General features: G+C 31.3%; 1 protein-coding gene across 2 annotated transcripts in view; it reads right to left on the minus strand.

Moving 5' to 3' along the window:
- The window catches only part of LOC100164160 (max dimerization protein 1), a 179,022-nt gene that overhangs the window by 32,719 nt on the left and 121,342 nt on the right, over window positions 1-24,961 (minus strand). For both annotated transcript variants that reach the window (XM_008184729.3, XM_001944042.5), the window contains one exon: window positions 8,393-8,507. In XM_008184729.3, coding sequence (XP_008182951.1) covers window positions 8,393-8,507 — 115 coding nt within the window. The remainder of the gene's footprint in view (window positions 1-8,392; window positions 8,508-24,961) is intronic.

A 24,961-nucleotide genomic window follows, 5' to 3' on the forward strand; every position in this document is an offset into this window, starting at 1 on the left:
CGTAAATCATATTTTTATTATATGTAATTTTTATTATTTTATATTTTTGAGTTTTTAGCTGAATAATTGTATTTACTAACTCCCCCAGATTATAAAATAAAAATTATAATGGAACTAAAAAGAGTGAACAAATCATTTTTTTGTCGCGAATATCGTGCGTGAAATTATATAACTACATAAGTACTACAAACCAAAGACTAACAAAAACCTAAAAATTGACTGAGAAAAATAGTTTTTTAGGTACGAAAAAGTATTCTTTGTGTGTATTTTATTTGGTGTGCCTACCTATACCGAATTAAATTATACATATGCGGTATACGAATTATACGATTATATGAATATATGTTTTTTTCCGAATTCGTTACGACTATATTAAACTTGAACCGCATCAAACCTATATAAAATACCTAATATATTATTCTTCATAATATATTACGGCGGGTGAGCTCCTTCACATATATCATTAATTATATTATAACATGTATAGATATTGGCTAAGAACTCTCTATGGCAGTACGGCGACACGGCTAAATTACGTGTGCTTCGCATATTATAATTGTTTCACCGAGACGAAAGCGTCTATATTATCACAATCTACCGTCACCGCTTAGTCAGGATGATTGTGGGGTGGTTTTGAAGGGGGAGGGGGGTGACCGCAAGAGAACTTTGCCGGAGCGTACGTATTTATACATACACATTAAACACACTGTATACGAGCTTGCAAGTTCAGAGTTAAATCATATATATGCATGAGACCACCTCTGGTAATGAGTGTATACGATATTTAATATTTATATGCGTACGGTAGGCAAATGTGAAAGGATAATTGATCACTTAGAAATATATATATATTATATAGGACGTAGGTGAACACTGTCTACGGAGCATGCTAATTTGACTCGCGGAGAGAAGAAACATACACGCGACTGTGCGTTATATACGTAATGTGTGCCTAAATATATGCATTCGAGTAAACAGGCACGCATGACGTCAACGAATATTATTGCAAACCGTCAAAGGACCAAGTCAAAACCGTCAGAAGGGAATTAAAACTTTGAGTTTTATTCAAAAATGAAACACATTTTAGTCGAAAAATTATATCGCATTAATTATTATACAGTCATATACAATTATATCATAATTAATACACTTGGGACCATACAGATTATGTAATATATACTCTTCTGTTTCAAGTTAAATTATAGTGAAACCATACTTGTATGTAATATACAAAGTATGTATTAATTTAATTAATTATTAAAATTAATAACTAGACGATGGTGATTGGTGATGACAAAAGATTAAAACAAAATGTATATTTTATATTTTTACTATAAATTATAGGTATTATTTTATAAATATTATGGACTATAGAGCATTAAAGTATTGAACGTATCACGTTTAAATGGTGTATAAATGACAAAAAAACTAAAAGTAAAATTTTTATTCATATTTATTTGTATGTTCAGCACACTCTTCGAATAATATTTGTACTATATAATATAGTCTTCTAATATAATCTCATTTGAAAACAAAAGCTCGTATGTATTAGGATAAACATATATAAAATTAATACTGACAGGATTTTTTCTTTATTCCCCCATCTCCAATCACTCCAGAATGGAATAAAAATAAAACTAAATAATAAAATAAAGAAAAAGAAAACTCTTTCCAATATACAAACTATCAATTTGCTTATACGAACAGAAAACGAAGCAAGTCCGAAAAAATCCACTTTTCCCTTACACGCTCTGTTTGATATTTAAATAAGGCCTTCCTCTTCAACCCTCGGTTTCTGGTGATTTCACCACGTCTCATAAAGCCACAGTTTTATTACGTCTTTGGGTAGTCGTTACGTGTGTCTATAGTAACACAAAAGAAGCGGCTTCCATTCGCTGCTTTCCCCTCTCTAACACATCCTTCCAAAAAAAGGATGGTATAGTTTTTTATTTTATTTAATATTATTGTTATATTCTTTAGCCGACCAATTTTCGACTTCAAACTACTACCGGAACGGCGGTATTAGGATCGACAACGACAAAAGAAGAATCCCAAATTTATTATTATTATTATTTTACTTCTCTCTTTCGTTTCCTCCTATTTATTTTCCTCTCTCTCTCTCTCTCTCTCTTTTACCCAGCCACCAGCCCAAATTAATAATAGAAAATCCCGGGTAGACTGCGGCGCCTGCAATCCCGAACAATCGGAGTATGATATAAATTTATAGCCGCAATCTACTCCACTCCGCCGCACGCTCAGTCCTGATCACTGTATAAGTTCCTTCAGTTTGACTGATGCAATAACGAAAGCAATTCGAATGAGTAGACAGAAACTATGGGCTGAAGATCAGCTAATTTTGTAGGTTCGTCAAAACTCAATAGACACGAATACATTTCCGGAAACTAGTTTTGACCACCCTCCGTTTATTTTACGATATAAAATACTCATATATCTAATTGCGATGTTCTAATTAAAACCAATAAAATATAATATGAAATATTGATGTGTTGAGTTAAAAATACGATATCCCTAAACGAGATGATCAAATTAATTCGCAATTAAATATCGGATAATTCTGATTTGTGTATCGTGTATCGTGTATGAAATATGAATATAATTTTATATCATTGTCGATGTTAAGCGGATTTACATATTACTCGTGTAAAAACCACACACAAAAAAATATTTTTTATTTTGATTTATGACCAAATTCATTTTTTTATCTGGTAACGGACCGTTCGCCACGCACGTCATATGACGTGACACTATAAAGTATATGCGCACACATCGACATCATAATAATACAATATTATAAACATTATGATAATTAGTATGCAAATGCTTATACGTGGGGTAAAAGCACGTTCGGTTTTCTCGAGTTTCTACCTCTCCGGTGCGCAGTAAGGACATTATTATGATACAGGTATATTTTACAGTGATTTTTTTTTTTGCCCTAGCCAACCAATATGCCATCGAATTTTAATTTTTTTAAACATTTAAGGAAATAATTTAATACATTTTTCACGATAAAAAATATGATCCGTGTACGTAATATATGCACAATATATTCGAGCCGTGCACGTCGCGCTTCGACTGTTTGGTTTGCTACATCGTGCCCATACAACCCCACTATATAACCTCCACGACCCCGATGATTGATGCCGCGCGTATGTCTCTTGTTCAGGCAAAACGTGTATATTATATAAATATAACGGCGGCGCCTAACCCTTAGCTCCCGCCACTCCCATCCCTATTGACACATCTCTGCCGAGTAGCAAACAATTATTAATCCTCTGGATGCATATGAAGTACACGCGCGTGCCAACAGTGTATGTGTGTCTATATAGGTATAATTATAATACACCAGCTACTATATATGTACACCGTGTCTTATGTATATTAATATTTTTTTTTCGTACTTTTGATAACCCGGAGCGAAAGTCTCGATTTCCTGTCGGTGACGCAATTAAAAAAAATCGGGGTCCCTATATTATTATTGTATGTTTGTAAACCACCATACCTATATATTTTAACATGTGTATATAGCTTCGACGACAACCTTTCGCACAAATATAAAACGACAAGCTATTTCGATTTAAAATGTTTGTGCGTGATTATTTGTGTGCGAGTTATGCGTGAGCGCTTTCGCAAAATAACACCTAACCAGCATTACCTATATATAGTATATACCTATACAGACCGCCATATACTCGCGTGTTGTATTCATAATAATACAAGCCACGCTCTAATTATACGTATATTATATATCTGGTGATGAATAATTCACGAGCAATATTCGGGTTGTTGACAAATTGTCGTTCAATTAATTTGGATGGAAAAACCCGAGTATACAGTCAGTACTGTAATAAATAGGGGAAAAAAAACTCCCAAATAAAAAAATAAATAGATTAATATTTTGTGATAGTGTATAATATATAATATTAACGCATATAATAATATAATGTATAATATTAACGCACATGTTCAAATAGGTAAGTAGAATGGTAATTTATATCGATGCTCACAGGTAGTACCTACGTATACATTAAATTATATCGTAATAAATGCGTTTGAATTGGGTTGGACTCGTAAAAAAAATATTTAAAACAAACCCTAATCAGCCAATTTCACAAACCAACCACGGTATAATAGAATTTACGTGTGCTGCACGAATTTACTTATATTTATTAGGGTTGTCAGTTTTCACGAGCTCGAGTCATTATCACGAATATAATGGTTTTTAAAATCACAAATGTAATATCATACCTGTAATATAACATAATATTTATGTATATTAATGGAAATTTGTTAAAAGGGACTTAATAGTCACACATTTTAGCCAAACAGTTTTACTGTGAATTATTTATCTTAATATGTAAACATGCCGTTTAATGATGAAAAGGTCCCATTACCTTTGTTTGAAAAAAAATATTTTTAAATATTCATAATATGTTAACAGGTACCCGGTCAATGGATAACTAATTTTTAACCTAGTACCTACCTTTAATTAATAACTATAATGGTAAATAATGACTTTAATATTATTATCAAATATTAATGATATTATTTTGTCCCTCTAATTAAAACAATAAAATCATAAAATATTTTATTTTATACACCAAGTTTGTTATTTTTATTGGATATAAGAAAAGAAAATATATAATAAGTGTGTGTAATTTATATTATTTTTAAATATCAAAATAGGGGAAAATATTATAATATCAAAAGAGAACTGTCACTGATAATTGTTGGCAATTTATTGAAGTTTTTATTCTTTATTCGGAATTCCTACGATTGGTCTAATTAGTAATTAATTGGCAAATTAATGAAAACCAAAATACTTTTTTGTTTTTACAAAAAAGTCGTAAAAAATCCACAAAGATCAATTTCATATGTAATATACCCAGTCTTATACTCGGAAAATAATATAGGCGAAGCGATACTGATATTAAATTCAACTCGATTTCTGTGCACAGAATAATTTATTGACCCGAGGAGAATGTGTAGTGATGGAATTGAATATTCAAATGTATCGGACTAAAATAATATCCCGAAGCCACTTAATATGTTCATATAATTTTATACACATATGTGTATATGTGAACGATCCCATTATGTTTGGTATTTCGCAGAGAAAACATAATATAATTTTTATTTTATTTTCAGAGGTAAAGTATAAGAAGACAATTTAAAAATGTTCCGATAACGTTTACTTCTATACGTCTATTATTATATAGACATTATTATATATTTATTAAATGGATATCAACGATATTGTTTCCCAGTGAGTTATGTCAGGTTTTTTTTAGCAATCATAATAATGGACAATACCCTCAAAAATGACAAAAAAAAAAAAATACATAAAAAGAATAAATGTAATAATAATAGTAGTAAAATGTCAATTTATATTTTATATATTTATAGAACGTTTTTCAAGAATTTATTTTAGTGGAACTACTTTTGGGAGAAAAAGAATGAAAAAAATGACACTTTAGATTCGACATAACATCAAAACTGTCACCTTTAAAAGCACATCCATATAGTCGGGTTAAAGGTGCTACATGCGAGACAGTAAAAGCTTTTCTCTTATCACCTAGAAATAGCTTTCAATTTATGCCCTTAGACTTAGGGTCACAAAATAATTATTCGACACGTAGTTATTTGTTCAACGTTGCATACAATTAGACGGCTTGAATGAATAAAAATAATAATAAAAAACACACAGGGTTACCATGACGTCACGTCGAAAACTTCGAGGGGGAATAAGTGACATTTTATTCGTTGTAATAATTATTATTTGGGGACGTGGCCACGTGGGCTACATATAGTGTGCGGTACAAAAAAAAAATACTATTATTAGACTTGAATTATTCACCAAACCCTCTCCTGCAATGTTATAAAAAAAAAAGTTCGTATAATAATTACGTTGTGAAATCACTATAATAATAAGGAAATTGAAAATCTGGAATTAATATGTAACGATTTTGATTAATATTTTTCTGTTATTAAAAAAAAAAATAGATGACAATGCAGTTGATTTTTCATTCAGGTTTAATTATTCTAAATTCACACGGAACGCATATTGTACTATAGTTTACTTATAGTCTTAGACGTGGAGTTAACATAGTGTTATAAACTTTCGAGTGATATGAAGTATAACATACAGGTTTCGGGTTGGTAATTTTTTATCGATTAAATAAGTAACGATGCAATCTTAAAGGACCAACAATAAAATGTCAGCGATAATATCAAATATTTGTAAGTTTTGTCACGATGTAATATATTTAGATACCATTTATTTTGGTTTCAGCTTTCATTATAATTTACTGCGGTTGTGGGCTGGGAAAATAATTTGAATACTTTCAATAAGTGTCATTAAGCACATTGGTCCTTCGTCCTAGCTCCTATACTATAAAGACTGCCAACTTTTTAGTCATACGAAATAATGAACTTTAAATTGGTGGTAGAGGAGCCTAATGGGGTGAAAAAAAATTGGATGTAATGATTTTGCAGAAGGTAATAAAAATATACATATCGGTTTTTTTCTGAGCCCAATTAAGAGGCTCTGATTGGCCGGCTGAAGACTTGGGTCGTGATATAGTATGGTCATATGTAGTACCTATATATATACTATATACCATGAAGAATATAACATGAATCAAATAAGGGAAAAAAAACATAAACATGAACGTCCCTATTTTTATTCAATTTTGTTTTGAATACTGTATAACAAAAAAACTAACTCCAACTTTTTTTTTTTTTTAAAGTAATTAACAATCTGTATCCATACTAGACACAATAAGAAAATGTGATAAAGGTTAAAATGTCATGAGATTTTGTTGAAAGAAGCCACCCATTGATAGCACTTTCTGCTGGCTTAATAATTATTTATTAAACATTTTTTTTTTTTTAAATTTTAATTGAATTTAGGTTACTTTAAGAGATCTCTACACCACTTACGCTTCAGACGTCTTGTATGATTTCCAGGTATTGTGGGAGTGGCCAAGTTTTTTATTAATTGATTTGGGTGATTATTTAGATGATTATAGAATCTTTTATAAAAGATTTTAGCTTCATCGTTTATTGTGTAAAGTTTTAAGTCGGTGTGTAGTGTATGATTAGACACGTAGAGTGGAGCATTTGTAAGTCTTCTAAGCGCAATATTTTGAAAGGTTTGGATTTTCAGGATGTATGTCTTTTTCGCATTGCCCCACAGCTGAAGGCCGTAGGTCCATAGTGGTTTCAATAGTGTTTTGTATATAAGCAATTTTAACTACAACTTGATTTAATTTAAAGCATCTGGAGAACAACACATTACTGGGATAAAAATATAAAATAATTTTGAATTGTTTTTTTATCTGCTTCACAATTGACAGCACAATTATTATACAGTAGTATAACTAAACATTTCTTGTAGGGTCCAATGTGTAGGGTGATTCACCAAGCATGTTTCAGTGTTCACCTCCTTTTTTATTCAATAATGTAGTTATTCAAAATATTATTTTCGGAGTTTTTAAATCTTTGATATTTTTTTGTATTGCTTAAAGAGTGTGTGCATCTAATACTGGTGTATGATATTGATAATGGGTTCGGACGACGTGGAAACGGTATTAATTTCGATTTTGAATATTGACCACGTACTTGCATAATACATACCTATGCATTTAACATAGGTACTATTATATTTTTAATTATTTTATATTATCTCTTAGCAGTTCTCATTTGTCGCTAAAGGGAAAGCGTTTGGTTTTTTTGTGTAGATATAATATTCACGTATTACGTACATAATATATAATATTATAATATGTGTAAAAGTCGGTCACAAAATATAAACCAAAAAGAGCATCCGGTTTCATTAAAACTGTCACTCTTATAAACACACACACACACAAACACTGCTACCCTGAAAACGCTCCCTCAAAAAACCCAATAGCCTAGATTAAATCCATAGTTATTACGCTTAATCCCTTATATATAAGTACACACACACGCACACAAACACACACACGCGCGCGAGGCATAGATATTCATCGTATCCCTCTTCATTCCACCGACTCTTGTTTGCCCCTAGCCATTCCATTACCCCAACCCCTCGTCTATGGGCACTGCAATCTGCGCAGACTACAGATTATAACCCTTTATCATGACATCGAGAAATACGATAATTATTGGCCGCAGTTGATTATACGTGCGAGCCCATTTGATGTGGTCACCCGACAGTTTTCTCAAAGGCACTTAATAATCCTTTGAGCGATCCCTGCAGCTATATATAGTTCACGAGCATATTATATCTACGTGATACCTATTAATGGCAAAAGGGTTTATAATTTCTCACCGAAAACTACATCCCTGGATGGTGACCCCGGGACTGGCAATTATATAAATGCATTACCTTTATGAACCGCTTGGCTTTAGTCAGCAAGCCCAGAGTCGTGTGCCGCGACGATTCGTGACCCAGCGGGACCATTTCTTTCAGTTTTTCTAAACAGTTTCTGAGATGAGCTCGCCTGAAACAGAAAATAAGTGGTTAATTAAATTATAACGTTATATCAAATGAATGCTCAATAGTTATTAAATAGTTCATACTTCATTTTACTAAAAAAAATGCAATAAATTTAACATCTAGTGTTTGTAAAAAGACGGTATTTCACCTTTGTACGTGTCTTGTTAGTCGTTACTATATTAAATTAATTCAGACTCGTACAGTATATAGTTTATATTATAGAACGAGAAAACATAGTTTCAAAAGAGTTCCCATAACGTCACAACGTGTGCGAGTTAGACGTGGTGTCATAAAGCTATACAATTCGTATAGCATAAAAAAAAATTACCTATTAAGTACATATAATCGTATTAATGCACTCGCCTACTTTACATATTACATTTTTCACTTAATTAAAAATTACGATCAGTAATAATTCTAAATAATATATATATATTAAGCCATTCCAACGTTTTATGGGCATAGTATAGAATATATTATATACACATTAATACTATGTCACAATAAGGTTACGATATTGACATACAATAATAATTTTAAATAAAACGAAAAAAAAGAATTTCTATTTATTATAATGTTTTACATCAAATTATATCGTAAAAAAATGTATTATGGCTTTGTGTTTTTTCAACTTAACACAATTTGTTTTTCTAAAAACATTTATATTAATTATTTTGAGTACATGCATAAAATGCGAGAGGGGGTGTAAAATAAAAATGTACTGTACCAACTATAAAGTGAATAATCCAAATATAATTTATGTACCTATGTATTATATAATGTATTATGCATTGTATAAAATATACATATGTTACACTGACTGATCTTCCCAAGTAATAATGTTGGTGGAAAATAGACCCAGGAAAAAAAATTAAAAGCCCTTAATATTAAAATACAATCAATGGGGAAAAAAAAGGCTTGTTGGACAATTTTGTTTTAATAACTTTTCTTTTGTCATTGTATTTGAATAATATTACCCAAGCTCCTGCATAATCAACAGACGAGCCATTGTTATTTTTTCGATTTTTTTTTTTTGTTTTGTTCTTTCGTTCTCGATTTAATGGAAATCGTTTCTGTTTTAGGAATTGATCAACATAATTAATTTTATATTTATATTAAATCAACCGAAATTATATTCAACGAAAAACTCTGGTTGTATAATAATTATTAATCCAAAGGATATATTTTTTCATTTATTGTTAGTATATTATGTACCTATCTACGAATATATATGCTATCAAAAAGTTAGTGCATACAATCCGATAAGTATATAATATTATATATAAATATATTAAATATATATTATATGTTGTCTTCAGACACGAATGGGCGCCAGAAAACTTACGATTGTTTTCGATCGCAAGGTAATCTCGGCAGACAGTAATCTAGAAAAATGGCTTTAAAATGCTATTTATAACGATAGACCTTTGGCCCCTGCCTTAAAATTTCGTTTTAAGTTTTTGCTACAAAACAAAATACTATAACTTCAGTAGTGTGTATATTTAAACTTTTATAAATAATTACCCGTCTAAGACGAAATATAGAGAATTTGGTTCGCGGAGTCCAATTTACTTAACTGGTTTTAACAATTATTTAAGTTTTCATATAAAAAAAAATATATTAGAAACATTATATATTTTTCATTAGATATAAAATGCCTTATATAAAAGCATTCCTTAAGTTCTGATTTTATTGCGTAACTATACAACGTAACAATGTATTTTCAAAGTTAAGGTTTCTATCCTCTTTTTATTTTTATTGGCTATCGTTATTGGCGTTTGGTAAATGTCGCCTTTTAGTTTTTACATTAGAGTATAATACAATATAATATTGTTATTTCAAATATTTGACGATTTGTATTATATGACATTACTAAATACTAAACAACAATTGCATATATCGTGTAAGAAAATCTGCGTATATTGAAAACTGAACTATACAAGGCAATATAATATATTATATGGTTTTATTGACTTGTTGTTTCTGACATAATTGGAGAAAGTTTAGGCACCTGCGAGATAAAATATGTGATGTATGATAAAATATAATTTGATCAGACAAAGTTTAAAATAAATGTTACAAGTAACACAAGTAAAATAATATAATTTTCAGTTCAAAACTTCAGTTTGTTAACGTTATAATAAGTATAACTCTGTAATTCTCATATGACAGACGTTTCAAAAACAGCCAAAATGGCTCAAACCATACAACGTACTTAATATATTATATAGCATATTATGTTCAAAGTTTAAGTTGAAATGTACATTTTTCGTATGGTGAAAGAAATGATTAAAGTGATCCTGACTACCTATGTGGTTTTATGCAATGCTCCTAAAATAATAGCTCCTGCCGCGTCGACACTATAAAATCACTTTCGTCGTCGACGTAGAAAATTATGCGTCTATTGTCTCTTATATTGAGCGTATATATAGGTGGGTTTTTATTTTATTTTTTAACTCGCTCGTCCCGGATTCCACGGGTTATAAAGGTTATTTTTTACGTCCACGCAGCATCCGGTATTTAATTAAATATATAAAATCCGATTGGTTCTGCGGGGTTGCGCGATTTTACGAACGAAAAAATACGACCCTCGCCACCCACAGCGGACCGGAAATCGATATTTTCCGGAATTTCAACCTTGCGTGTACACTGTATACTCGCTCAGGGTACATATTACAGAAAGTGGCAGAAGTGTCATCAGAAATCAAAGAATCTCTGAACGAAGAGTAGGTAAAATAATATTATTAAGTATCGCATAATACTCGGTGGCAGAAATGGCAGGCACTATACGGGGAGTATAATTATAACAATTTATAATACGTATATAATAGGGCTAAACCGTATGCAAGAACTTTTCGGTTTCAATGGCGGCCGTCAATGATAATGACTACAATAATATTATTATAAGTAATGCGATAGAAAACGATCGTTCATAATACATCTGTTTTATTACCTATATAATATATTATACGATATATTCACGCGGTATACTTACAATGCACATATAATAATATTAGCCGCAGCCCGCGGTGGTCAAGGCAATATTTGTAAGATCAAAAATAATAACAGTAGTTGAACCAGTGAGAATGAGTTCCAGCGATATGGTATTATTGCGACAGCGGTGCAGTAATGTGTTGCATTATATACATAATATGGATTTGAAAGGTATAAGGTAGTAAAAATGTGTATAGATGTATAGTAAATAGATAATTTAATTTTTTAGTCGTTGGACTATCGGAAGTAGGAAGAGTGTGAATACGTGATATGGATTTGTGGCGGAACCGTCTTATTTTATTTAGTTCACGTTACTTTAAGGTGTTTCGACATTTGACGCCGACAGTACAAACAAAAACCGATACGAGATGTCTAGCTCGTCGATATATTATATTTCTACGATTTTCTGTGCGATAAATTATTCAACTATAATCACGAGCGGTAAATCGATTAGATCATTAAAATAATAAATTACAAATTGAAACGGCAAAAATGACCTACAGTCTCTGCATAGTACCTACGCGTGTACATAAATAACTAATACGTATAACATACACGATGATTTTATCAAGTTGCGAGAAATCCAAGGAAAACTACTGTAAACGCTATACTTATAGTATAAACGTAAAATATGTCTATTGTATATTATGTTATATAGGATTTAATAGAAAGGATTAACAAATATACAATTAACAATAACTACAATGTAAGAAATTTTATTTTAATGAGTATTAAAATGAAAAAACATTTTCTTAATACAATATTATTAATTATTACCATAATTATTGAATTAATCACAAAAGTTAAAGTATTGACTAAAACAAAATTTACTAGTATTTTGACATAGTTACAACGTTTATAAATAATAATCATCATTTCAGTTATATTCTATATAAATGAGAACTGCACGTGTACACGTACACCATACGTATGGTGTTTCGATACTTCGTTATTAGTCGTACGATAGATACGACGTACCTAATGATTTCATATTTATATTTAACTGAGGTGAGTCGGTATGACAGTGGTTGGCCTTACTTTCGCTTTAAAATTAAAACAATTGCAACTTTCAGTGATCGCACACGCGCGGCCAATTCGCAAATTTATGTAGGTACAGAAAGGACGGACACTCAAATGGGTATACTATACCGTATACAATATGCAAATTCTATATATATATATATATATATATATATAGTACATAATATAAATGCGTTATTCACGTGACTCGGTAGTGTATATTTGAATAAAAATTATAACAAAAAATGTAGCATATTTACGAATATTACGAATTTACTTATAATTATTGTTTAATGAACTAAAATCCGTTTATAAAATTCGCCATACCTATTATATTATATTTATTATGATTCAATGTGAATACCGAAACTATGCGTACAAGTATCAAGTTTAAGAATTTCACATGTAAATATTAGCGAATTATCAAAATGTGTGATAAATATTTATCAGTACTAATAATCCAGCCTAGTTTATGTATGAAGAATATTCATGAACAATAATAAAATAATAAATAAAATAATATATAATATATGTATTTTTGTAAATTGAAACGTATAATAATATCGATAAATACAAATAGAGATGAATATGCTGAAGATATTACGCGATAATAGATGTTTACATCATTGTGAATTAAAACGATTTACTATAATAGGTATGGATGAAATAATTTTCCATAATTTTTAATTATTGTTTTTAATTAAAAAAAAAATTAATTTAATGTTTAGAATGATAATTCTGAAAACACGTAAGCTATTTATGTGTTTGACAGTGTGAATATCAACACTACGTTTTAGTTTTTGCATCTATAGTCTATGATAAATTCATAACTTTATATTTCATACAGATGGTATGTATTTAATATTATGTCACAAAATCGAATTATTCAATCATTCCCAAAAAACGGCAAAACAAATCAAATATTTACCAACACTATGTACCTATATTATAATCTATACAGAACCAATTAAGTGGAAAAAACACGATAAATGCATTATATTCGCATCACGGCCGGTTATAATAATAATATGCGATATTTCGAATACAATACACATCTGGTGGGAACGTGTATAAGCTATTCTACGCACCCGATAACTGTTTAGGTCTCCCGGTTCCGGGGCCAATTTCTCCACCCACTTTTTATGGGTCTCCGGGCGATCTTCTGGTCTGTAAACGTATAAATACCAACCTCGTGGACCGCGCTATATTATTATACTGAGTCGCTCATTATACGCGCAATACGTTTTAGGAATCAAATCGTCCCGACCTGCAGCCGATTTCGCATGCAAATGTATTCAGACAGCTGTTATACCTCCATTCCTTGTGCCCACCAAACCGTGTTACCTTTAAGCACAGACATAACCGATAGATTTACTAGATTATGTCTCGGGCGTAATCTTCTCCCTTCGCACGCATTTAAATTAGGTCTTAATAAAGCGTGTGCATTAACCGATTTTGGTGGCGAAATCCGCGACATAATACGACTCATCTATAATACCCATCTGCAGTGCCTTTTTTAATCAATAATAATATAATACATTTTTTCCTGACCTTTGCTCCTCTTTCGACAAGTACTATACCCTCACCGCATTGATAACAAATTGCTGATCTATACAATTTATAAAAACACCTATTTGTATTGTCGGCATACATAATATATGACATGCTAGTCTATCAATTCAATTTTACGTAGATATATTTTGTTTATATACCTACATAACGTATGACTACTTAATATATTGCTATATTTTACATTTTTATATACATTATAGAGATGCAACTACAATGATTCTATGTTTGAATAATTTTTTAAGGAAAACATATTACATTATATTTATTAAAATATATCATTTTTTTGGGAATCAAATATTTATTGATTGAGAAGGAAAGAATAATTCGTATTTTTTGAGTTAATAGTAAAGTGTAAATATATAAGTGATTAACAAGATGTTGCTCTTTCGACAAGCTATCATAGCTGGATAAGCAATTTTCGTACTAAAGTCGGTAGCTTGCAAGGAAATTAAAAATATGCTTAAACTTAAATTCGAATTTAGAAAACACTTAAAATAATCGAAAGATAATAAGTTCGAGCGAGATATGCTCCAACGATTATTTGAGTGTAGATGTTTAAACTTGGACTCAAATGAATTATTATGCATCAAACAAATATTTCACATTCGCTATTTTACTAAAACTCACGACGCGTGAAATCAGCTTAACCGAAAACTAAACTTAGTCTCTTGGGTGTGCCGATCAATGTGTCAAAAGGAAGTACACATTGCGTTTAAAGTTGATGGCGATTTGTTCCCGAGAGTGTTTCTAATTATTAATGTGATAGGGTTAAGGCGCTGACAGGCCAGAACACAATATTATGCTTGGTGTAATAAATTAATAACCGTAAACTAAGCGATTTATTCCAATTCACTAACAAGCCAGAATCTATATAGGTATATGGCTTTCGGCAGATAGACAGTATATGAATTTATGGCACAAGTTTGCTATAATATTATTTTTTAGATATTTACCAGGATAAATTGTCGACGTGTCCAGAAATTCAAAATATGATTATCAAATAATATATAATAGTTTAGTATTTGTTTACAAAACAAAATGAAACAAATTAAGAACTTTACGAATATTTACGGAAAATATCAACTGTCCCGTAAATTCATTATAATAATCGGATAAACTAAAAGCCTGTCCACCATGGCAGACAAAAGAGTAACAATAACGCAATAATATAATATTGTTAAATCAAAAGTACCGGTATATAACCATTGGTACCAAGCATAATTTATACCATACTCTAAATTGAAAGCTCAACCGTCAATAATTATGAATGTCATTTGTTATGCCTTGAATACATTGACAAAAATAAACTGAGGCCCAAAAAGCAAATAATATTCAAAAAGTGACACAAACAACGAAAACTGAAAGCGAATGTAGCTAAAATATATAAAGTTACTTGAAATATCATAACATAGTATGTCTTTGAGTAAAATTTCTCCACGATACAACGAGAAAAATATCATACTCTAAAAATGTATTAACTGATGTACTATATCTGATTCATACTGACACATACCCATTGAGCTACGGTATCAAACTTATGTACTCCCCACACCCATTTTCACACGTTGCACTGAATGGAACACAACAATGAACAAGACAACTTCAACATTACTAACCACATAAACGGTGACACAATTAAATCCGATTACTTATCGATATGCCTGATGCACACCATCTAAAAGTTATCAAAAGTTAGGGATATGTGAGGAACCAAAATGAAACCTTCAAGTAAAAGTAATCAAGTATGAAACATCTCATTATATATTGTAACATCGTCATTTTAACAAAATTTATATGGGCCACATACAGCTATTAAATAATCAAATGTTTTTAACAACGCTTTCAAAGCACAGCTATTGATCAGTGATTAACTTGGGACTTTAAAAGTCGTTATGGCTAATATATTGCTATTGCATTGACTCATATATTATAAAATAATATATCTCAATCAGAGGATTTCACAAGAAAATAAATAAATAATTCTAGAAAAATATAGTATAAGCTTAACTCTAGGTATCTATATATATATAATTGAACATGTCCCGACAATTGGCTGATCAACGAAAAGCTTAAACTATGATATCTATATACTTGACATTTTAATTTTACTTTTGTACCACCATGGCACCATGCCACCATGTAGGGGTCTACTCAGAAGGAATTTTCCAAAAATCACATTATAAAGAAGTGCTTACACAACACAAGTATTTTAAGATTCGTGATGGAAATCAAAACATTTTTTTTGACTATAAAAAAGTTGCCATTGGTTACTCTGCAGGCAGATGACGTAAAAAGTATGCATCGAATTGTCACGTTTATGGCCTTGAAAAAAGAAACTATATCTTAAAACATATATCAGAATTTATATTTTATTTATAAAATGAATCTTATATTTGTTTGTTGTCTATATACTCAATAACTACTCAACCGATTTTGATTAAACTTTCGGAGATTATTTTTAGAGATATCAGAAAAGTTAAGAAAGTAGTTTGAGCCACGTTCGGAAACATACCAAGAACTGAGGTACACAAAAACTGAGATATCTGATATAACACATATTATATTATATATATAACATATATAATACATATTTTTATATTTGATCATTTTTTTCCCGGATTATGCAGATAGTATATAGTATTATGCTGTATACAATTTAAATACAAACAATAATATCGGGACCTATATAATATTAATAATGGAGCACTTAATATATATTGCAAATAATCGTAAATTATATACTCTATTTTTTTTTACATTGGTTTTCGAACTTTAAAATAGATGAAAAAAGGAAAAATAATATTGCATAGAATTTCCGACACGTATAACTTGTCATCACTTAAACATACTTCACAGGTGTACTTCTTTTTTATATTATTCGACTAAAATAATAATAATTATTTCATTGAAAGCATCATCGTCGGGTCCTTCTTCTCCCAGTGTTATAGATTTTATTCCACTCTGTACTCACTGACAGGAAACCCGTGCTTTGACAACGGTTGACAGTTCTTCTGACGACCGTGAAAACTCTGCCCTTCCCCGCCCCTTTATCACATTTTTAGTATTATTATTATTTTCACCCTCGTCGTTCTGGAATAATGAAATCCTGGAGGATAGATGATGGGCTGAGAGAGAAGAGAAAAGACAAAACAGAAAAAAATATACATGCACGACAAATTTAATTTAATTTAAGTTTTAAAGGACGTATATAGCTACAGAACGGTGGATGGGTAGATATCATTGGCCAAAATGTTTGTCCTGTAAATTGTCTGTAACAATAAATGGTCGCTACCTTTAGCGGCCCATAAATCTTCTAGCCATCGCATATACGAGGTAAATAATTTATTAAAACATAGGTAGGTAATAATAGAAAATGTATTCACTATAGCTGCGAATACAAATAACATTCAGCGAATTTTGCCAAACCTTGATATAGTTCATTACCTATTAATTCGTTACTGTACAGTTGTTAATTGGACACCAATTAAAGGTCTAGGCCAGCTCATTTTGTTTATTCTTCACATAGGTACAGACTATAGAGTAAGTACAAGTACTTTGAACAACGACACGCGTATATATCTATAAAAGTCCATGATCAACTATTCATATTTCCGAATACTAAATAGACTTATTGTTGGTATAGATACAATATTAACGCGCGGGTGTATTATAATATTATTATATAGGATGGTCAACCGTGTTGATCGTTTTTCTGTGATAGCAAATTATGCTAGAATGGGAAAACACGGTAGATCCCTCTGTTAACATGTTCTTGTAAGATGCACCTTTAGTGTATGGAATTGCAAGACGATATTGTTATGATATAATAATAAGGAAAATGATACAAATCGCATTGTATTCGCTTGTCACGTAGCTTAATTAAATTTTAATTGTTATCAGCCCTAAAACCTTCATCATAACTTTCTATGCGATAGTGTTTCATTATTAGACATTAGTTATTAGTTATTATAGTTATGACTACTAAATAGTTTGTCGTGTGAACTATGGAGTGTGATAAATTTCCGTTATGTAGGCGAGAATTATTGTACTATACGGTACACTTGTCTTGTTTGATATCAACGTTTAAGTTCCATCGATTATCATGGTGATAATGTTTCAGACTGGAGACATTAATAGTAACAATAACTACAGTAATAATATTGATCGTATAAAATATGAATAATGAATATTATTGATATGATATCTACGTAAAACAACCATGAAGTATTGATGTTATATTATAAATAGGTACCAACGAAAGTTGGCGATATTGTTACATATAGTTTTTTTTAAAAGAAAACACTGTAAATGATTACTGACAGTAAATAGATACACTAAGTTATACATAATTCATTCTTATGATATTTAGGTCACTATGGAATAGGAATTAATAATAAAACCTATTTATATCATAGGATTGGACATAGATAAATAGCCTAATCCACTATCTTAATAATTTGGGCTACTCTGACTCTGAAGTAAATTATCAAACTAATATCGGTTAATACAATATAACGGTCCAAATGGCATAATCCACTATCGCAGAGTACACTGGTCCTGAAATAAATTATTTAAAAGATGTAACTGATAATAAACTAGGTAACTAACTGCTACATGTTTACTATTGAAATTAATGAAGCCTTCATCGTAGTTTTCCATTTGAGCTGTTAGTGGAAATTAAAGTTTTATTGATTACAAATCTTTATGTAAATAAATATACACCTATAAACTATAAAATATAAATATGTATATGAATATAATACTTAAGTAATACATTATGTTGTAGGTAATAGGAAATGGCACAGTAAGTTCTATACAATAAAATCCATAGTTCCTAAAAAAATACCTGATATAGTCTTCTCTTACTATCACGTTATCTAGTTTATTATCATCTATATCTGTGTTTAAATTTAAGTGCCCAGAAAAAAAGTTCTGCCATCTAGAGGACAATTTTTTTAAGGTTTAGGTCAGTTTGGCTTTGAAATATTTTACTTTTCTAAAATGTTTACAATTATAAAATGCAATTAAATTTGTCTATGCGCACATCATATAAATTTCACCTGCTCTCACGTGACGAATCGTTTAACTCGTGCACGAGTAGTTACCACTTATAATCATCGCGCGACCTCGTAGTAAATATCGGTACATAGTGCGATGCTAGTGACCCGAGCGAGACCACTCTACGATGAGTGCGAGTGCGCCGACCGACGATCCCTTCAAGATATCATACGCTTGTTAAATATTTTATTTTATAATAAGTAAAGATACATGTCACGGTTGACTTAAAGTTACGGTACATAATATACATAAATATCATACAGGTCAGGGTCAGTCCGCTTTTATGGTTGGCAGAAGCAAGTCTTAAAATTGAGATGGGACAATCATTTCAAACTTAACTTAATCGACCACAGACGAACAATTTCAAACGACCTTTTCGATTTCTTATTCAATCAAAGTATAACTTGAATGACATAATATGCCTTACAATAACTGTACATTTGAATTCATTCGATATGATTAATTAATTAAATTCATTTTTAAAGGTCGTTTATTATTTATTACGTGCTATCTGAATCGTATATGGGCTTTCGGCGATTTGAAAACTGGTTTACAATTATAATGTGGACGGATAGAGCCGGTAAAAAAAACTGACTTCGGTAACGAACCTTGTTTTTGTCAAAAATCGTTTTGTAGGGTGCCAACTGTTATAATCTGGGATTTATCGGATCACGAAGGTTTGAATTCTTGGTGGGGTGCGCAGAGGTCTGGCTGATAAGCTGCGTGTCTACTCGTCCGCCGTCTCTGCATAACGTATCGTGTACGAAAGTATAATATTATTATCTAAGTGCAGTTGCTGCGATGCCAAGAAACAGTGCAAAGAGTACCTACGATTTTTCGAGTTTAAATGTCTCGAGACAACAGAGGGTGATCCTACCTCTAAATAGTGGCCACTGTCATATTACTATGGATTATAATAGGTACAGCAGCTGGTTTCCTCCATGTATGTAATTTTGTTCAGAACGATTAAAATATATTACGCGTAATAAATGTTTCTCGAGACGACAGTGACAATATATAATGTCATTTATTATAAAGTAGATAACAAGTGGTATTAAAAATATAACAATCATGCACGGTTTAAGTATGGACATTTTTATATCATGTATGTGAGATACAATTTTGTTTAATGTCGGTAAATATGTAAACGATTCAAAACAAAAAATAATTTTATAGTTTTTTTTAGCGTTTCCATAAAATCTACTTTTAGGAATAAATAGCATAATATAATATTGTTTATATTGCACGAATAAAACAAAAATTTTTTTTTAATAAAAATAAAATAAATAATTACGCAGTGTTTACTCACTGTCTTGATAAAATCTTTGAAATAATTATGTATACATTAAAAACTGCAGTTAATATACTACAGTCAATCAGCAAAAGTGAAGTACGAATTGTAGTTTATTTAGATTTCATCGCAGTGAATATTTTCAATGGCAATTCGTGACAAGTTAAATAATTATTATATCGTATTCATTTTCTCCGTAAGCTCTAATTGCTTCCACCAGGCCGGGGAAATGTGAAACAAAAATCAACATCAATTAACAAACCCCCTTAGCACGATCCATCGTAACACTGCGGAAACCCATCGAAGAAAATAAAAATTAATAACCTCTTGGGAGGGTCGCGTGTTACACGGTAATTAATGATGTTTTATGCACACATAATGTATAAAGTCCTCTATAAATATCGAAACCGGAAAAATGAAATAACGGTAAACAAACGCGCGCGCCAATCAGTTCAACGCACACGATTCCTACATTGGCCTATTCTTTTGCTTTCTGTCGAGTGGGAAGTTTCACAGAAATGCAATGAACACCGAAGTCCATCCTCCACCCACCCTATCACACAACATGTAACCTAGATGCTTTGGGGAGATACGTTGTATTTTGAGTTGGCTATAAATTATCTCAGGGTGAAGTTGCAAGAGACCATGGTTCATATCGTGTTGCCTATTATATGTCGTAGTATAATATTAAAATTATCTCCATAGTCATACCCCTAATCGTACCCAACCACGTAATCACCAAAAGCCTTATGACTGTGAAGATTATTTTACGATGCCCACAGTGTCTATGAAAATTAAATATGCAAATTATAGATTATTATATAATATGGTCGCAATTATATACAAATATTGAATTTCTCCAAAATACAAATCGACTGAAAAAAATAATATATTTTTTAATTGGAACCCTTTGCAGAACACCTTTACTACACACACTACAAATTCATTGTTTTCTTTCCCTTAAGTCCTATGGACTACCTTTTAATTAAGAATAAAGCCTTGGACGGCGAAAAGAAAAAGAATCGAGATTTTTTTTATTTAAAATGGTACTATACTGTCTAAATACAAAAATATTGTTGAAACATAATGAAATGTTTAATCACATTTTATATTTTCATCATAAAGATACAAAAATATAAAATACTACGATCATCTGATTTCCGGTATGGGTTGCAACAACGATATTAATTATAATTATTAATAATCAGACACTGAACATTTGGTCAACTCCAAAATCACTTCTACAGTAACGAATTCATAAAATCATGATACAAATGTAAATACAAATTCTGGATGATTGCAAGTATCTGATAACATTCAATCATCACGCGTTTCTGTTATTATTTTTACTCAGTCACGGTATGAAAAAAAAAAAAAAAAAATTGAGAAAAAGAAATATTTTTATACAGAGAATTGAAAAATTAAATAAATGTACACAAGTAATATAGTGCACTTTGGTGGGTATTTTAAAACCAAGGTTTTAATATACCCACCAAAATTCTAAAATTCCGTGAGTGGATTGGCACGGGAGCGTCCGTTCACTTACACGCTGGCTATAAATCACTCGATTTTTCCCTTTTCTTTTCCTCCTATTTAACTTCTTCTTACCCGGGTACCTACAGTGATTTACCGTCTCGACCTTAAGGCTTTGACCTCACGGTTTCAAACGACCCAAAATGCCTTATTTCACTAAATCGCGGGCGCGACACATGCGTATATTAAACGCCGTTCGAGGAGGCGAGACGAAGAGTCGCGGATTTATCGTTATTGCTGTAAGTTCCAAATTTTCCGGGTCCCGGTTGTTCCTAGACGGGTTTTTCTTTAAGCACGACAATACAGTACATAATCATGTATACTTTTATTGTATTATTATATCGATTAAAATGGCTGATTTATATACCAGACCGGACACACGGTTAATACGTTTCCGTTTAAGACCGGGTGAGGCGTCGCATTTAAACGGAACACACGATTAGGTATTTTTTTTCACAAGTCTCTAGTGGAATACCAAGTGGGATGAGGATCGATACGAATTTCCCGCTGGCCATAAATCCTCAATTTTTAATATGGGGTTTTCATTGGTACGCATTGCGTAAACGACGTCGATCGAACAAAATTAAGAATCATATATTACACATGCCTATATGTATAGCACAAACTAGGAGACGTGTATATTCATTATAATTTATTTACCATCTACAGAATTCTATAAAAAATGTGTATATAAACATAAGAAACATCTGCTGTTGCACTGTTTCAGACGGTGTAAACTTCATCAAAAATGGGAGTGTGAATAACCGTTCAATTCAAATTATTTTCCAAACGGGTTCAAACAGAAAATAAGGCAAGTATTTTTGTTTGAACTAGATTGTGTACCTACGTTAATAGTTTAACGGTTTGACACAAAATACGAGTGTAGTGTTGATTTCTAAATTATGTGCTGTTATTGTCGCGTGAATCGTTTCAAAATGTTACGATTTGTACAATATAGGATTATAAATTTTACCGTAGATATCATGAAATGGCCTTTTAACTGGATTAAAATCAATGGAAAAACATGAAACGTTTCGATTCCAATTTGATTTATTTTTAACCCTTTATGATACGTGAGTTTCTGGATTGTTAAACCATCCGTGCAGTGAAATATTCGTGGTATATCCTTCTAATCGAGCTAGTATTATTAGTATGGTAGATTTATATTCTCAGTACAAAGGCGTACGACCCGTAGGTCTAACTGATTGTATAAAGGTATACATGTATAATACATGTACATTATAATATAATATACATGTACAGCTATAGAACCAAAAGCTACAGCTTTACAACACGTGTTGTAAAAAAATCATGTTTACCCGCACATTTACAAACTGGGCAAACTTCATATTATGTTTATATGAATTATATGCAAATAAACAAAATAATATTATCACTATACACATAGAACTTGATTAAGATCAAAATTACTAATTGCTGTTTTATATGTATACCGAATCAAATGCACCAGGTTAGTTAGAGACATTGTATAATTAAACTTCAAGATGTATAATATAATTGAATATTATATATTATGTACTTATAGGTAGGTACCTATATCGAATGAGCATCATACGACGTAAGGGAATTATAGTCGTGAGCGGAGGTATTCAGAGACGGCAAAGGTATATATTATAAATGTTGTGGTAGTAATAAGGGGCGATGGGGGATTAGAAGGTAGGTAGTGTTGTTTAATGAAAGCGGTTAATGGCAAACATGTAGAACCGCGCATCATCGAAGTATAAATGGATTTTCCGCGTAAGTTTAATACACGAATTTACATTGATGATAAAGCCGGGGCATAGATGGGTTGTGGGGGTCGTGGAAGTTTGTCCGAATCGAATGAAATACGTTCGAATTCACAGTTACCTACCGTGTAAAAATATACACAAATACTTTTTGTAATTAATCATATCTGAAATTTAATTTGTAGCCATTTGGCCCATTTGGGATTCACTTTCACTTCATGTATGGGTACCATATATATATTAATAAATATTCTAACTGCGTTCGAATATTAGCGACTTCAACAACGTAGAACATTTGTATTACTTACTATGAGTGCAAAGTCAGCGATATGTTTTGCTTGGTAAAAAATCCCTATAGTTAGTCGTGAAATAACATCACAGCTGTAATTATATTATATTAGGTAAATATTAAAATAACCTACTGCGTCCATCGGTATTATGTCAAAGGTCAGGAGGTCAGAGGGCACCGATACAATTAAAAGATACCCACTTTGAAATCCCTATTATTAGTTACTGATGTTTGTTATAGCATCGACCGTAACGGGGGTTGTTATTTAATGTTTGAACATTAAGTTTAAGCTACTATAAAGCATTTCAAATACTATGGTTTTAGTCTATAGTAGACCGATTTGACGGAGCCATGTCGTTGATGTATAGAATTCAAAATGTGTTTTATGCACCACTTCTATATAGCGACGCTCTCGCATCATTGATTTAAAATTGAATACAAATTGTATTTTATATAATATAAGTATGCATTTATTGAATTCTAACAGCTTTTGATAAAACGTTGAAAACCCCAAAAAAATCGAAATCGTACTTCATATATAATATTATGTTTATTCGGAATTGACGCTTTCGAGAGGTGATGACGGGACTACGGATTCATACAAAAAATAAAAACTCGGCAGTATTATTCTATGATAATAATATTATTATAGTTCTATACCAGTCTGCGTATATACACATTTAATATATACAACACGATTGGGATCTGAGTCGTCCACTCGACGACGGCTTATCGATATATATAATATATAAATACATATTATTTAGTATCTTTGGAATCCTTGGGGTGAGTGAGAGGGAATGGGTGGCATTTGGTACAGGAAGGGCGTAAAAATTCACGAGTCGCGCGGAACTAAAAGGAAATAAAAGCACCACCCGTCATCGCCTTTGTGTCTCTGCGGCGAATTTCGCGCGGTGGAGAATATATATATAACTCATAAATTTTTATGGCTA

Source organism: Acyrthosiphon pisum, chromosome A3 (assembly GCF_005508785.2).
Source record: "Acyrthosiphon pisum isolate AL4f chromosome A3, pea_aphid_22Mar2018_4r6ur, whole genome shotgun sequence".
NCBI lineage: Eukaryota > Metazoa > Arthropoda > Insecta > Hemiptera > Aphididae > Acyrthosiphon > Acyrthosiphon pisum.